The sequence below is a fragment of the Oncorhynchus mykiss genome, chromosome 2 (genome assembly GCF_013265735.2).
Source record: "Oncorhynchus mykiss isolate Arlee chromosome 2, USDA_OmykA_1.1, whole genome shotgun sequence".
In the NCBI taxonomy this organism is placed as follows: Eukaryota; Metazoa; Chordata; class Actinopteri; order Salmoniformes; family Salmonidae; genus Oncorhynchus; species Oncorhynchus mykiss.
Genome location: NC_048566.1, coordinates 7,495,743 through 7,512,963, shown reverse-complemented (window position 1 = coordinate 7,512,963; position 17,221 = coordinate 7,495,743). Strand labels below are relative to the sequence as shown.

General features: G+C 46.7%; 1 protein-coding gene across 4 annotated transcripts in view; it reads right to left on the bottom strand.

Annotated features, from left to right (window-relative positions):
* The window catches only part of tax1bp1b (Tax1 (human T-cell leukemia virus type I) binding protein 1b), a 35,092-nt gene extending 18,311 nt beyond the window's left edge, over nt 1-16,781 (bottom strand). For all 4 annotated transcript variants that reach the window (XM_036936783.1, XM_036936801.1, XM_036936792.1 and 1 more), the window contains exons 1-8: nt 16,627-16,781; nt 13,859-14,052; nt 6,697-6,799; nt 5,996-6,186; nt 5,740-5,898; nt 4,326-4,565; nt 1,862-2,047; nt 94-345 (exon numbers count right to left, since the gene is read on the bottom strand). In XM_036936783.1, the coding sequence (XP_036792678.1) occupies nt 94-345; nt 1,862-2,047; nt 4,326-4,565; nt 5,740-5,898; nt 5,996-6,186; nt 6,697-6,799; nt 13,859-14,035 (1,308 nt within the window). In that variant the 5' untranslated portion in view covers nt 14,036-14,052; nt 16,627-16,781. The remainder of the gene's footprint in view (nt 1-93; nt 346-1,861; nt 2,048-4,325; nt 4,566-5,739; nt 5,899-5,995; nt 6,187-6,696; nt 6,800-13,858; nt 14,053-16,626) is intronic.
* Nucleotides 16,782-17,221: the final 440 nt, after the last annotated feature.

The window sequence follows — 17,221 nt, the reverse complement described above, 5'->3', positions numbered from 1 at the left end:
AAATCGAGTGCAAACTAATTATACATCCCAAATTCAAACAGCCCTATGGCTCCTGGTCAAAAGAAGAGCGGTAAAATCAAGCATCCTCCTTACCGCCTCCTGCTGGGCGTCATCCTTCATCTGTTTCACCAGGCCCTCCAGACGGCTACACTGGGCCAGGGCCTCCTGCTTCCCCTGCTGCAGGGCGTCTGTCTCCAGCCTCATGCGGTACAGGTCAGCCATGGTGCGGTCGCGGGCGCTGGACGCGTCCCTCAGCTCAGCAGACAACATGGAGGCCTGCTGCTGTTTGGCCTGAAGCTGCTCTTCCTTCTGACGAAGCTGTTCCTTCATGGCCTTCAGCTCACTCTGCACAGGGACACCAGGGGAGAGAGGTCAATACATACACAGGGACACCAGGGGAGAGAGGTCAATACATGGACAGGGACACCAGGGGAGAAAGGTCAGTACATACACAGGGACACCAGGGGAGAGAGGTCAATACATACACAGGGACACCAGGGGAGAGAGGTCAATACATACACAGGGACACCAGGGGAGAGAGGTCAATACATACACAGGGACACCAGGGGAGAGAGGTCAATACATGGACAGGGACACCAGGGGAGAAAGGTCAGTACATACACAGGGACACCAGGGGAGAGAGGTCAATACATACACAGGGACAACAGGGGAGAGAGGTCAATACATACACAGGGACAACAGGGGAGAGAGGTCAATACATACACAGGGACACCAGGGGAGAGAGGTCAATACATGGACAGGGACACCAGGGGAGAGAGGTCAATACATGGACAGGGACACCAGGGGAGAGAGGTCAATACATACACAGGGACACCAGGGTAGAGAGGTCAATACATACACAGGGACACCAGGGTAGAGAGGTCAATACATACACAGGGACGCCAGGGGAGAGAGGTCAATACATACACAGGGAGAACAGGGGAGAGAGGTCAATACATACACAGGGACACCAGGGGAGAGAGGTCAATACATGGACAGGGACACCAGGGGAGAGAGGTCAATACATGGACAGGGACACCAGGGGAGAGAGGTCAATACATACACAGGGACACCAGGGGAGAAAGGTCAATACATACACAGGGACACCAGGGGAGAGAGGTCAATACATGGACAGGGACACCAGGGGAGAGAGGTCAATACATGCACAGGGACACCAGGGGAGAGAGGTCAATACATACACAGGGACACCAGGGGAGAAAGGTCAATACATACACAGGGACACCAGGGAGAAAGGTCAATACATACACAGGGACGCCAGGGGAGAGAGGTCAATACATACACAGGGACACCAGGGGAGAGAGGTCAATACATGGACAGGGACACCAGGGGAGAAAGGTCAATACATACACAGGGACACCAGGGGAGAAAGGTCAATACATGCACAGGGACACCAGGGGAGAGAGGTCAATACATACACAGGGACACCAGGGGAGAGAGGTCAATACATACACAGGGACACCAGGGGAGAGAGGTCAATACATACACAGGGACGCCAGGGAGAGAGGTCAATACATACACAGGGACACCAGGGAGAGAGGTCAATACATACACAGGTATGAAGGTCAGTACATATACATCTCTCTCTCTCTCACATATACACAGGTATGGATGAACAAATCATACACTCGGAATTAACATTTGTTGTGAGTTCGAATCCCCAGTCTACCCTCTGCCTTTGTGCCTTTGAGCAAGGACGGTTCCATGGGCGCTGCTCTGCGGCTTTGACGGTGTTGCCTCTAGTCTCTTGTATGTGTGCGGTCCATATTCCCTACTACCTATATAGTGCACTGGTCCAAAGTAGGGATCTGGGAGGCTGCCATGATAAGATCATGATTCTTACCAAGGGAGAGGCCTGGGCCAGGACCTCCTGGTGTTGTTTCTCCTTCTCAGTGAGGCAGGAGCGGAGGCGTCCCACCTCCTCTTTGAACTGGGCGATGGTGTTCTCCTTGTTTACATCCACAGCCTTCAGCATCTGCAGCTCTGCACTCAGCTTAGTGTTCTCCAGCTCACGCTTCTTCAGGTGGATCTAGAACCGCAAACAAATATTTTAAAATAGCAAATCACATTACAATCAGAAAGGATCCAAGCATTTTAAATGGTCCCAGAAAGACGGACAATGTAGGGGGTTGGTATACAAAAGGGATCATTAAAAAGGGCTATGTTTCCGCCTGGTGTTCCAGACACCCCTCTGTGCTATATTAATCAGCATCCTTCATCAACATGTAGCCAGCAGCGTTTCTGACTCCTAAAAGAAATGCAGCATAACCTTAATTACAACACAGAGATTGAGGTGGGCTCGTTAAACTACCCTGCAGTCCCACTCTGTGTGACGCCACCAAAATGGCCCCCTATTCACTATGTAGTGCACTACTTTTGACCAGGGGTCATAGGGTTCTGGTCAAAAGTAGTGCACTATAAAGGGAATAGGGTGCCAATTGGGACACTAAATGAGCAGCTTTCACTGGTGCTGCCGTGGCGACAGCGTGCCTGTGTGTGTTCCACTCCTAGTTCCTGAGCTGTACACACCAGTCACCAAAACCACCACTACTAAACTCCCCGGAAACAGCAGGCGAGAACCAGGCGGAAGAGGGCCGGAACAGACCATTCCCTGTTCAGCCAGAACACTGTGGGATCCCACTGAGCAGGGAAACAGCAGCTACATACACTAATGGCTTTATCTGGACTGAGAGAAGTGGTAAGATTATCTGGACTGAGAGAAGTGGTAAGATTATCTGGACTGAGAGAAGTGGTCAGATTATCTGGACTGAGAGAAGTGGTCAGATTATCTGGACTGAGAGAAGTCGTCAGATTACCTGGACTGAGAGAAGTGGTCAGATTATCTGGACTGAGAGAAGTGGTCAGATTACCTGGACTAGGAGAAGTGGTCAGATTACCTGGACTAGGAGAAGTGGTCAGATTACCTGGACTGAGAGAAGTGGTCAGATTACCTGGACTGAGAGAAGTGGTCAGATTACCTGGACTGAGAGAAGTGGTCAGATTACCTGGACTAGGAGAAGTGGTCAGATTACCTGGACTGAGAGAAGTGGTCAGATTATCTGGACTGAGAGAAGTGGTCAGATTACCTGGACTGAGAGAAGTGGTCAGATTACCTGGACTGAGAGAAGTGGTCAGATTACCTGGACTGAGAGAAGTGGTCAGATTATCTGGACTGAGAGAAGTGGTCAGATTACCTGGACTAGGAAAAGTGGTCAGATTACCTGGACTGAGAGAAGTGGTAAGATTATCTGGACTGAGAGAAGTGGTAAGATTATCTGGACTGAGAGAAGTGGTCAGATTATCTGGACTGAGAGAAGTCGTCAGATTACCTGGACTGAGAGAAGTGGTCAGATTATCTGGACTGAGAGAAGTGGTCAGATTATCTGGACTGAGAGAAGTGGTCAGATTATCTGGACTGAGAGAAGTGGTCAGATTACCTGGACTAGGAGAAGTGGTCAGATTACCTGGACTGAGAGAAGTGGTCAGATTACCTGGACTGAGAGAAGTGGTCAGATTACCTGGACTGAGAGAAGTGGTCAGATTACCTGGACTAGGAGAAGTGGTCAGATTACCTGGACTAGGAGAAGTGGTCAGATTACCTGGACTGAGAGAAGTGGTCAGATTATCTGGACTGAGAGAAGTGGTCAGATTACCTGGACTGAGAGAAGTGGTCAGATTACCTGGACTGAGAGAAGTGGTCAGATTACCTGGACTGAGAGAAGTGGTCAGATTACCTGGACTGAGAGAAGTGGTCAGATTACCTGGACTGAGAGAAGTGGTCAGATTATCTGGACTGAGAGAAGTGGTCAGATTACCTGGACTAGGAAAAGTGGTCAGATTACCTGGACTGAGAGGAGTGGTCAGATTACCTGGACTGAGAGAAGTGGTCAGATTACCTGGACTAGGAAAAGTGGTCAGATTACCTGGACTGAGAGGAGTGGTCAGATTACCTGGACTGAGAGAAGTGGTCAGATTATATGGACTGAGAGAAGTGGTCAGATTACCTGGACTGAGAGAAGTGGTCAGATTACCTGGACTGAGAGAAGTGGTCAGATTATCTGAGTGGCATGTTGACTATAGTCTAAAAGACATCTCTGGTATGATTCCAGTCACTTTGCCAAAATTCCCAGGCTTTTCATAAATCCCGGTTGCAGGAAATCTGGAATCGTCCGAGCAGGATTTATGGAAAACCTGGGAATTTTGCAACCCTTGGCATGATCCTTCACAGCCAGTCACATGACTCATGGTACACAAGCAGTGTGCGCGACGTGTGTGTGTGTGTGTGTGTGTGTGAGAGAGAAAGAGACCTTGTAGAGCTCCTTCTCATCCTTCTCATCCTTCTGGTGTGACTCCAGGCCGTCCTTCTCCAGAGTCAGCTTCTTCACTCGGTCCTTCAGGCTGTCCAGCTCTGTCTCTTTCTGCAGGCCCTTCTGGGTGACTCTTATCAGGTCATCCTCCAACTGCAGGACCCTGGCTGTGGCTTCCTCCAGCCTCCTTTTCACCTCCTCTCTCTCCTCCTGCAGGGCCTGGCACGACGCCTGCACCTCCTGGGGACAGAGAGAGAGGGAGGGAGTTAGTAACTTGTAAACTTAAAAATGTATGTTTTGTGTCCCTTTTTACACAGCAAACCAGAGAGCAGGAGACAAGTTGTGAGAACCTGAGGCAGTGAGATTCTCTTCTATCATCAACTAGTTTCCCTAAAGAATGTTGTTGGTTTGTCATTACCAACGTTCAGATAGAAATACGTGACACAGAACAGACATGCTTCTCTGTCATGTAGATTAGAATAGGAAACCATGTCAGGACATATATCTGCAACGTCTTCAATTGAATCACTTCCTGTCTCTAAAGCACAACAAGAACAAACCCTCAGTGCTGTGACAGACAGGCGGCTGCTGGAGGAAATCCCAGCCATTTCCCAGCCAGTCCCGTCTGTGTCAAACACTGAGACACTGCCAGGCCTTTATGGATTCAAATCTTCCAAACACACACACACACCCTGTAAATCCAATACTAACAGTGTGGCTGTGAGCGGAGGAGGAAACAAATAAATACTACTTCTGAGATGTAAAATCATCTGGCCACAAATCATCCATTTCAATCTGGCGTGTTATTGTTCTTTGAGGCTGGAAGGGAAGTTTGCTCTGTCGTAAGTACAGGCCTGCACAACGACGGCTCCAAAAGACAGCAGCAGATTTGGAATTGGTTTCTACTGTAAGTTTATGAGCCGAATTTTGGAATCATTTTTTTCGCAGCACATTAAAAAACCATATAAAAAGTGTTGTCGTAAAATTAACAGCCACCAAATGTGTAATTATGTTTTCATCTCAAAGCCATTTTCAAAACCAGCAACTTTATGGAACGGAATAGTTCTACGAGTTATCATTAACACAATGTTTTACAGATACATGTCAAAGTATTACATATCTGCTGTTGAACAGTGATCACACTCAAGATCATTACTGTCAACTTCTCTATTTATTTATAATGGTTAGAGGTGGAACGATGTGTGTGTGGCACACTGGGGGATACTGAGAGACAGGCTAGAGGGAGACGTTTCAACTGCCACCAGGGTCGTGTGTTTAGTGGACACAGCACAGAGAAAAAATGGTTTGGAAATGAGTGAGGAACAAACTGAACTTGACCAGTAAGAACACTCATTGTTGTCCGTTTCAAAGAGTTTTGCTACGTTTTGCTCTACCTGCCAGGGGTTGTTCTCACCTGGGTCTCTCGTCTCAGTTGGGCAAACTTCTCTTTCTCCTGCTCACACTCTTTATGCAGTCTCCCCTTCTCCTCCTCCAGCTGCGCCTTCTCATTCTGCAGGAGGCTCATGGTCTGAACCAGCTCCTCCTTCTCTCTGTGGGCCTCCTCCATCTTTTGCTGCAGGGACAAAGAGAAAGCATTGAGGTGTGTGTGTGTATTCATGCAGGTGCGTGTGTGTATCGTTGCGGAGCCTGGTTCTCTCTCTCTGACATACCTCCAGGTATCCGGTCCTGGTGGTCACCACCAGGATGTCCGAGTTGCACTCATCCTCCACGGTCAGCAGCTCGTCCTCTGAGGGGCTCTGAGCCCGGAACAGGAAGGGCGTGCTGGCCCCTCGGATCTCCCCCTTGTGGGTCACATAGCAGAACTGGTAGAACTCCCCATCATCGTTGGGCACGTAGTATCCTGAGGGAGGAACACAACAACCAACATCACAAACAGTCTAGGGCAAGGGGGTCATTCTGGACGGGGCCTAGGTATCTAATCCTTGAGCAAGGCACTTAACTCTAATTGCCCCTGTAAGTCGCTCTGAATAAGAGTGTCTGCTAAATGACTCAAATGTCAAAGTCAAGCCTCTCAGAGTAGGAGAGCTGAACTATGAACCCCACCCCCAATCTACATAATCATGTTCATTGTGATTTAAAACAAAACAAATGCTCAGGATCTCAGTTTCAACCTTAAGCAACAGATCCCTTTTCTGGTCCCAGTCCCAGTCTACCTATTAATAAAGAACGCAATGAACACAATGAAAACCATCTTGTTAACACCAAAACAACAAATCCCTTAATGGGTAGAGTTTCATATTTTACTGTGTTGGTATAAAAGTCTTAACAGCTCTCTGAGGTGCCAGGCCTCTTGACTTGAGGTTAGAAAAAGTGTCAAAACCACGGCGCAGTCAGTGGTCCCAAATCACACCTTGAAACACCACGGCTCTGTGGATGGCAGTGCCCTCAGTGTGGTCCTCAGGAACAGGACACCACAAGAATGTGTAATAGTCCCTCGCTGTGCTCCATCCAACCTGCAACACAGAGGAGTGGGGGGGGGTGGACACAATGCACCACATCACATACAGGTTGTACCTAAAAATGGCACCCTATTCACTACAGAGTGCACTACATCACACTACCTAGTGCACTACATAGGGAACAGGGTACCATTTGGGACATAAATCCAGTAATAATGGAGCAGGTTAGTGGACAGAGAAACCACCCAAAGCTGTGAAACAGTATCCTGCCTACACATGACACAGTGGCATTGTAGCCACCCTGAAGAAGGCACAGCGATGACGAAACGTTGCTGTTTTAACCAATAAACCACTGAGTTTATATAGAGAGTGTGTGACTGTGTATTTGTTATAGCTTACAGTTTATTTGCCGTTAGTCAGCACCTCTACACTAAATCATTTTCTCTGGTTGTACGCCAGCTCATGCTTTTTATTAGCCAATATGGAGCTACCACAATGTAGAGGAATGGTCCTATATGGTGTCGATATGGGCCACAATCATGAAAACCCGTTGCAATATAAAAACGTAAACACCACTTAGGCTCTAGGTTATGTGAAGGTTTTAGACGTGAAAATGGGGGATGGTTTCAACATTCCTATATTCCTGCGTGCCACGTATCGTGTATGGCCTATAATGAGGCCCGGCCCCGTCAACATGCTCCACTGCGGAACAGCGGCAACAGCTCACCTCAAACAGGAAGGGGAAAATAGGTGAAAATGTTATACATCAAAATGGAAACCAAGATGTAATTATATGAATTTTATGTGTTAACTGATGGCTGGTGAGGGGAAGTACAGAAAATACATCCAGAATGTCAGCCCAGGGTCATAAAACTGTCAAACGAAATCAGGATCACAGTGCTGCCTGGGGTTCCAGGTCTAGGCTACAGGCTCAGTGCTGGCCTGGGGTTCCAGGTCTAGGCTACAGGCTCAGTGCTGGCCTGGGGTTCCAGGTCTAGGCTACAGGCTCAGTGCTGCCTGGTGTTTCAGGTCTAGCCTAGAGGCTCAGTGCTGCCTGGGGTTCCAGGTCTAGGCTACAGACTCAGTGCTGCCTGGGGTTCCAGGTCGAGACTACAGGCTCAGTGCTGGCCTGGTCGGTCAAACTATGATAAAGACAACACCAAAACTTTAATCTAACCAATGAGACTTTATGTAAGCAAAAACAAAATCTCTCCCCATCACAAATTCTCTCACAGTTTGTTTACATATGGTCAGCGTGCTCCTTCCATCTGTCTGACCAGCTTGTTTTCCCCCACTACCGCATCATTGCTGTGTGTGTGTGTGTTACAGATGCTCCTGTGCTACGCTACAATGATGCCAGTGTTGTTGAGAGTACCCGGGGTAGTTGTCCCTGGGGGGCATTCCCACTTCCAGCCGTAAAGAACAGGAAGTTATTAAAGCAGGCACATAGTTAGTGACTGTCATTACAGAATGAAGGAAGGCCAGTAGAAGTAGGCTTTACTGCAGTAACACTCATTAGTGGTGAGAGAGGTGAGAGTCAGGGGCTGAAGAGACTCTCAGGACTGGACTAAAGCACCTTTCACAGGACCAGAGGGCCTAGTCTGCCCTGTAAGCAGCCACATTTACAACAGGAGAGGAGTGGATACAGGGTGCTTACATGGGTCTAATCATGCTGGAAACGTAGACTTAATCCAATAGGTCTATTGGCGGGATAGGTTGGTATAACAATAGCGTGCACAAAGTGAGAATCTTGAGTTCCCACAACAGACCAAAGCCATTTAGCTGATCCAAGAGCTAAGCTAATTATACCCTTTAAACATGCAAAACACATTCTTAACAAAAAACATTATGCCAACATGCTTAAAATACTTCCCATAAAACCCACCACGTAATGCCAGCACACTGTTCTTCAGCAAGTTGCAGGTTAGGGACTAGTAGCTAGCATAGTAAACTGCAGGTTAGGGACTAGCAGCTAGCATAGTAAGCTGCAGGTTAGGGACTAGTAGCTAGCATAGTAAGCTGCAGGTTAGGGACCAGTAGCTAGCATAGTATGCTGCAGGTTAGGGACCAGTAGCTAGCATAGTACGCTGCAGGTTAGGGGCTAGTAGCTAGCATAGTACGCTGCAGGTTAGGGACTAGTAGCTAACACAGTACCCTGCAGGTTAGGGACTAGTAGCTAGCATAGTACGCTACAGGTTAGGGACCAGTAGCTAGCATAGTACACTGCAGGTTAGGGACTAGCAGCTAGCATAGTACGCTGCAGGTTAGGGATGAGTAGCTAGCATAGTACACTGCAGGTTAGGGGCTAGTAGCTAGCATAGTACACTGCAGGTTAGGGGCTAGTAGCTAGCATAGTACGCTGCAGGTTAGGGACTAGTAGCTAGCATAGTACGCTGCAGGTTAGGGACTAGTAGCTAGCATAGTACGCTGCAGGTTAGGGACTAGTAGCTAGCATAGTAAGCTGCAGGTTAGGGATGAGTAGCTAGCATAGTACGCTGCAGGTTAGGCATGAGTAGCTAGCATAGTACACTGCAGGTTAGGGGCTAGTAGCTAGCATAGTACGCTGCAGGTTAGGGGCTAGTAGCTAGCATAGTAAGCTGCAGGTTAGGGATGAGTAGCTAGCATAGTATGCTGCAGGTTAGGGATGAGTAGCTAGCATAGTACGCTGCAGGTTAGGGACTAGTAGCTAGCATAGTACGCTGCAGGTTAGGGACTAGTAGCTAGCATAGTACGCTGCAGGTTAGGGGCTAGTAGCTAGCATAGTACGCTGCAGGTTAGGGACTAGTAGCTAGCATAGTACGCTGCAGGTTAGGGGCTAGTAGCTAGCATAGTAAGCTGCAGGTTAGGGATGAGTAGCTAGCATAGTATGCTGCAGGTTAGGGATGAGTAGCTAGCATAGTACGCTGCAGGTTAGGGATGAGTAGCTAGCATAGTACACTGCAGGTTAAGGGCTAGTAGCTAGCATAGTATGCTGCAGGTTAGGGGCTAGTAGCTAGCATAGTAAGCTGCAGGTTAGGGATGAGTAGCTAGCATAGTATGCTGCAGGTTAAGGGCTAGTAGCTAGCATACTAAGCTGCAGGTTAGGGAGGAGTAGCTAGCACAGTACGCTGCAGGTTAGGGACTAGTAGCTAGCATAGTACGCTGCAGGTTAGGGACTAGTAGCTAGCACAGTACGCTGCAGGTTAAGGACTAGTAGCTAGCATAGTACGCTGCAGGTTAGGGATGAGTAGCTAGCATAGTATGCTGCAGGTTAGGGACTAGTAGCTAGCATAGTAAGCTGCAGGTTAGGGATGAGTAGCTAGCATAGTATGCTGCAGGTTAGGGATGAGTAGCTAGCATAGTACGCTGCAGGTTAGGGATGAGTAGCTAGCATAGTACGCTGCAGGTTAGGGATGAGTAGCTAGCATAATACACTGCAGGTTAAGGGCTAGTAGCTAGCATAGTACGCTGCAGGTTAGGGATGAGTAGCTAGCATAGTACACTGCAGGTTAGGGGCTAGTAGCTAGCATAGTACGCTGCAGGTTAAGGGCTAGTAGCTAGCATACTAAGCTGCAGGTTAGGGAGGAGTAGCTAGCACAGTACGCTGCAGGTTAGGGACTAGTAGCTAGCATAGTACGCTGCAGGTTAGGGACTAGTAGCTAGCACAGTACGCTGCAGGTTAGGGACTAGTAGCTAGCACAGTACGCTGCAGGTTAGGGACTAGTAGCTAGCACAGTACGCTGCAGGTTAGGGACTAGTAGCTAGCATAGTACGCTGCAGGTTAGGGACTAGTAGCTAGCACAGTACGCTGCAGGTTAGGGACTAGTAGCTAGCATAGTACACTGCAGGTTAGGGACTAGTAGCTAGCATAGTACACTGCAGGTTAGGGACCAGTAGCTAGCACAGTACGCTGCAGGTTAGGGACTAGTAGCTAGCACAGTACGCTGCAGGTTAGGGACTAGTAGCTAGCACAGTACGCTGCAGGTTAGGGACTAGTAGCTAGCATAGTACGCTGCAGGTTAGGGACTAGTAGCTAGCACAGTACGCTGCAGGTTAGGGACTAGTAGCTAGCACAGTACGCTGCAGGTTAGGGACTAGTAGCTAGCATAGTACGCTGCAGGTTAGGGACTAGTAGCTAGCACAGTACGCTGCAGGTTAGGGACTAGTAGCTAGCATAGTACGCTGCTGCAACAGTTGAAGGCGTTCTTGTTTGCCATGTTTGTTAGCATATAGCCTAGTCCGAGGCAGGAGCCCATCTCCTGTTTCTGTAGCATGGGGCGGCGCGATGTAAGAGCACCCCCTAGACAGGACTATCACACTGTATCAATCAAACAGGTAGGACAAGTGGCTCATGAATCAGGCAGCGGGGCTGTGCTCTACGACAGGATCATTATAAAGGATGTGTTTGCCTGTCCCGGCACTCCTCTATCACGGTTTGTGTGTGTGCGCTCAGAGCACAACTCAAAGCAACCATTCCAACATCAAAGAGCCATAGACAGATAGAACAGGCAGAAGACACGGTGCTGCCTAACAAGAGTCTGTCTGTCCCCCACTGCTCTGCTGCCGATGCTAAATAAATGGTTGGATGAAACGTTTTGTTTATCTTGGCGAGTGGTACCGTGCAATTGTAACAGTATAACTTTAGACCGTCCCCTCGCTCATACCTGGGCGCGAACCAGGGACCCTCTACACACATCAACAGTCACCCACGAAGCATCGTTACCCATCGCTCCACAAAAGCCGCGGCCCTTGCAGAGCAAGGGGAACTACTACTTCAAGGTCTCAGAGCAAGTGACGTCACCGATTGAAACGTTATTTAGCGCGTACCACCGCTAACTAAACTAGCCGTTTCACATCCGTTACACAATTATGACATTTGTTGTACACAACTATTGGTTTGCATAGCCTAGGTACATGTACAAATGTTCTGAGAAACTAGGTTAAATCATGGAAAAGCAACCTTTCAGTTAGTGGCCCAGCGCTCTAACCGCTAGGGAACCTACACACCCAGTATAGGTTTAACACCCTATTGCTCTACCCTGACTTATCATGGAGATAAAGAGAAAAAGACAAGGACCATTTCAGGCTGAAAGATAAAGACAAAATGTTTATCTGAGTTCATCCGTTATGAGGCGATAGCAGCTCCAAGTCACTAGGGGGCGATAGCACCTTACAGGCTGAGGTATTGGACCCAGCCGTGAAGCTGCACCACACAGCACAGCTCTGGGGACAGTGAGTGAAGTAGAATTTGATTAAAAAAAAATAATCTGTGTGTTTTGGTATGAGGCCTTAATCATTTTTATCTACTTCCACTGTCGTCCAAGAGTCGCTGGATTTCCTCGTCACTTCAGTTTGGTCCTCAAGGTAGGTAGCAGCAGCGTTCTTCCCTTCCCACAGTGAGAGAGTGAGTCATGGTCCAGGTATCTGTCCTCCTGTGAGTGCTGCCTGGAGCTCAGCTTGGCACCCCAGCCTCCTGTCTGTCAACACGCCCCGGGAACATTTACACGATTTATGTTCCACACTGCTCTGCTTTTTCCACCTTGGTGAATTAGCGTGTTTGGGGTTTGGGAGAACTTGCACCACTGCTGCAGTTAGGTGCTGTGGTATGACATCGCCATCAGACAACACTCCAATCAAATCCACGACTCCAATATTTCAAACAAATTCCCAGATGTTCCCTGATCCTCCCCCTTGTGTCGGACGGACAGTCTCAGTCCCAATATAACAACAAGACTGACTGGAGCTTGTCCTCCTCTCTGCCATGCTACACTTCACAGATTAAACAGCAGGTTCATGTTTAAAAGAAACTTGTGTTCTGCTTTTATGGAGCCAGTTTATGGTTCTGGTTTAAACTCAAACTTAATCATTTTATCCGTTCAATTAGATATAATTATATGACACTGAAAGTCACTTTTTACTGAAGGCTTCTGCCATACGCTCTGATAAAAATAAAAATAAAATCTGCAGTGCCATAAAACTACAGAGAAACAGAAGCAATCGTGTGTGTGTGTGTTTGTGTGTGTTGAACTGCATTCAATCCAGCCCACATAGAGAGAAAACAGAAACAGACTGCTGCTTTGATCTGGTCTGATGAGATGTGAGCCCAGACATACAGACCACCTCTCATCAGTTCCACATCTCCTTTATAGTAGCATTCCTGCTGCTGGTCTCCTGCTGGATGAGGCCCTCGCCCAGCTCCACTCTGCCCGCTATCTTTCACTACAGAAGTGGCTCAAATCAATACCTGCCAGTGCATTGGATTTAATGTGCTCCCATAACCAGATCCATCTGGGACACGCCAGTCTGCAGAGCAGGACAAAAATACCCCCCCCCCCTTCTGCTCTGCCAACCTCACTTTTCATACTGAGAGTGCACTCAAACACATTGGTTACAGGACATGGTTTACCTTACTTTAAAAAAACACTTACTTTTTTTTTTTTACATGAGTAAAGCAAAACCTCTCAGATAAACCAGGAGTCTTGAGAGTTCAGTTAAGTACTAAATGGCACCCTATATAGTGCACTATTGTTTACCAGAGCCATATGGAGCCTGACCAAAAGTAGTGCCCTATAAAAGGGGATAGGTAACTATTAGGGACACACAACAATTCTAATATGCTTGCTCACAGCGAGTGGATTGGGCCAGATAGGAATTATAGGTCAGTAGGTGTCCAGGTTCCCACTCTAGAAGTGTAATCAAGTTTGGAAGACAGATGCCCTTGGTCCTTTAAAATAGAATTGACCTGTTATGGGCAGATGAATAAGCAACATGACATTATTATTCTACACAGTGTGGCCAGGGGTACTTCCTGCTTACAGGCTTCAACAATAACACGATGACCACAACTGACCAGACTAACACAATGGAACGCATTGGGAACTAGTCTGGTCCCAGGTCTGTTCGTGCTCTTGCCAACTCCATCGCTGTGGAAAAAATGTTTGGCGTGACAAGGTGTTGGCATGACAGCATAAACACAATGACACTATAGGCTAATTGGAAGGAGGTAAATAATGGCAGATTTGGAATTGTGTTTGATTTCTGTAAGCTGAAAGTAACCCTGTGTGATGTACGCTATATTACTGAGTCCACCTTAAAAGAGACGCATGGGAGAGGAAGGAGAGAGGACGGACTCACCTTGAATATGCCAACCCAGTCCTTCTGGTGTGGTTTGATGAACTGGGTGAGAGTGTAGTGACACTCTAGAGCGGCGTGGGGCAGGTAGCTCTTCCCCACGTTCTGGAAGATGACGTGTGCAAAGTTTGACGTGTCCATGGCACTGCCTACTGATGTCCCGTCCAGGAAGAGAGCCATCGGTCACTCAGCACAGGCTGCATGGGAAGAGGAGGACAACAGAGAGGCATGGGTCACTCAGCACAGGCTGCATGGGAAGAGAAGGAGGACATCAGAGAGGCATGGGTCACTCAGCACAGGCTGCATGGGAAGAGAAGGAGGACAACAGAGAGGCATGGGTCACTCAGCACAGGCTGCATGGGAAGAGAAGGACAACAGAGAGGCATGGGTCACTCAGCACAGGCTGCATGGGAAGAGAAGGAGGACAACAGAGAGGCATGCCGCAACCGTATGTCTTCTTTTAAAGCTGGAGTGTCTTAATATTTCTAAACAAAGCTCAGTCTCCAGAAGGGCAGATGACATTGGGCCTATTAGCCTGGTACATTCAGTTACAGCTCATTAGTCTGTCATAAAGATATTCATCTCTAGTAGCTGTCTTATAGGCGCATGCCGGACCAGAAATGCCGTCATCAATCTTGTCCATGTAGTTGTTCCCGTGGCGTGCGCGACCACTGTTGCTGCCGTGGTGAATATGACTACAGTTGTTGCCGTGGTGAATATGACTACTGTTGTTGCCGTGGTGAATATGACTACTGTTGTTGCCGTGGTGAATATGACTACAGTTGTTGCCATGGTGAATATGACTACTGTTGTTGCCGTGGTGAATATGACTACTGTTGTTGCCGTGGTGAATATGGCTATTGTTGTTGCTGTGGTGTGCATGACTATGACACGCTCATCATCCCTGACTAGAGTTGACAAGGGTTGGTCTGTTACGGTCTGTTCCCCAGCTCTTCACTAAACTATGACGTCAATGACTGAACAAACAGAAAGTTTAACATACCAACATCATAAGTCGATCTGGATAAGAGTGTCTGCTTAGTCACTAAAATGTCAAATGTAATCTAAATGTGCCAACAACAAAGGTCTTATCTAAAAATGCAAATCAAATTGGTTAGGACGGTGTTCTTCCTGTGTTTAGCTTTGCAGTGTGTGTGGTTGGTTCACAGAAAGCAGCATGGATACCATCTCATTCAGACGGTTCTTATTTAGTAGTCCAGATACGGCCTCCAGTTGTTTCATCCGCTGAGACCTCTGAGGAAAGAACCAAACTAAATGTTGCCGGTATATTTAGACAAAGGACTTGATCAGCGACCACAGTGAGAGAGCGTTTAATGTCCAAATGCTATTCCCCATATAGTAAAGGGTATAGGTTTAGTCTGGCCTAAACTGTCGCCTAAATGTGCTGATGAATTCCTCTGGCCACAACATCTGTCAGCATTTTCCCTGAAACAAGATAAGAGATTCTACATTCCACAATGTTGCAATGAGAAAGAAGTTAACAGTCAAAGGACTTGTGCAAAAAATGCTGTCCACGATCTCATTCTCAATAGATAAAAGGTATATCACTGAAGTCTAGCTAAAAGTCTTATAAAGGCATGTAGGCTTTTCTATTTTATTTAACTAGGCAAGTCACTTAAGAACAAATTCTAACTTACAATGATGGCCTACCAAGGGCCAAAACACCTCATTTGGGGCTGGGATAAAAATAAATTGGAGAAAAAAAACACACATCATGACAAGAGAAACACCACAACACTACATAAAGAAGCCTAAAGATCAGACAAGATGAGCAGGAATTTCCAGTCTCTCTGTTCAGTCACAGTTACGTGTTCAGGAAAATGGTGCACAAGAGAAGTAACTAAGACAACATTAGTAAATAGAGAAAGAAAACACAGGCCAGGGGTTGTAATCTAGACAAAACACACCAGTAACACACACCACTTTTTCATGTTAATCATGTTAAAAACAGGCTCGTACTAAAACATTTCCAAATTATACAATTCATCATTGCCAGACAATAGCAGAGCATTGTTCGACATGACAAATGTATGTGACCTAAAAAAAATATATATATAATTATACATTTATTATATGGATTGTGATGAGTGACATGAACCTACCTAGTTTGGTTTTACAGGTTGATAGCATCTTTATCTGAACTGTTGACAACCCAGTGCGTGTGTCGGTGAGTGTGTTAGAGCCAAATTAAAATCACACAATGATGTAACTTTAGGGCTAGCTGACGTTAGTTAATGTAATGGCATTAGAATTAACTGGGCAAGTATCATATGGCTTCCAGACATAAATATAGCCATGTGGCAAAACAAAGAAATAAGCCTAGCTAAATCGTGTAGTTAAACTAGCATCCTGCTGTAAAGTGCTTGTTTAGGCTAGTAATCTAACATATTGCTAGCTAACTTCTTAAAGATAGCCTAGCTAGCTTGTTCCTATAGCTAGCTAGCTATGTATCTAGCTAGCTTTAACAGAGATGAATGACTATTCTGGAAAACGTGATACGGGGCAAAGACTTCAGCCAACCTTGTACTATGTCCTCCCAAGATAGCGTGAGTTGTCCGTCCACCCACCTAGCTAGTTAGCTAGCTAGTTATCTGTTTGCTGCCCTGGCTTTGTCAGGGACCCTTTGGTTTGGCTAGTTAGCTAGCCAGTTAGTTCGTTAGCTAGCATATCAAGTTACCAGGGCAAGACGAATACATTTTTCAATAGTTCTTCTTTTTTTATCGACAAGAGCACATAATATGATAACATACCCATTTGCCATGCTGAAGAGTTGAGGAAAACCAAAGATATTCGTCAAAACTGTTATTGACGCAGTTGCTCGATGTTAAACGCAATCCCCGTCCTCTCTCTTCCTGGAATAGAATAACAACATTAGGTACATCACTTCCGGAGAAATACCGTTATTTGTCATGTGGGAATTCCAAACGTGTTACAATGTAACAAATTGTTAACAACGTGTTGCTAAAATAACGAATGGCACAATGAATAAGATATTTGACTCACTTTCTGTTACAGGAATGAAACTCTGAAATTTGAGTAGGACCCTTCAAAATGGTAGATGTCAATATATTTGGGCCATTTAAAAAAAAAAACTTTATTTAACTAGGCAAGTCAGTTTAAGAACAAATTCTTATTTACAATGACGGCCTAGGAACAGTGGGTTAACAACAGATTTTTATATTGTCACCTCGAGGATTCGAGCTATTTGATATCTATTTATAAATGTAACCTGTATTTAACTAGGCATGTCAGGTAAGAACAGATTCTTATTTACAATGACAGCCTACCCCAGCCAAACCCAGACGACGCTGGGCCAATTGTGCGCCACCCTATGGGACTCCCAAT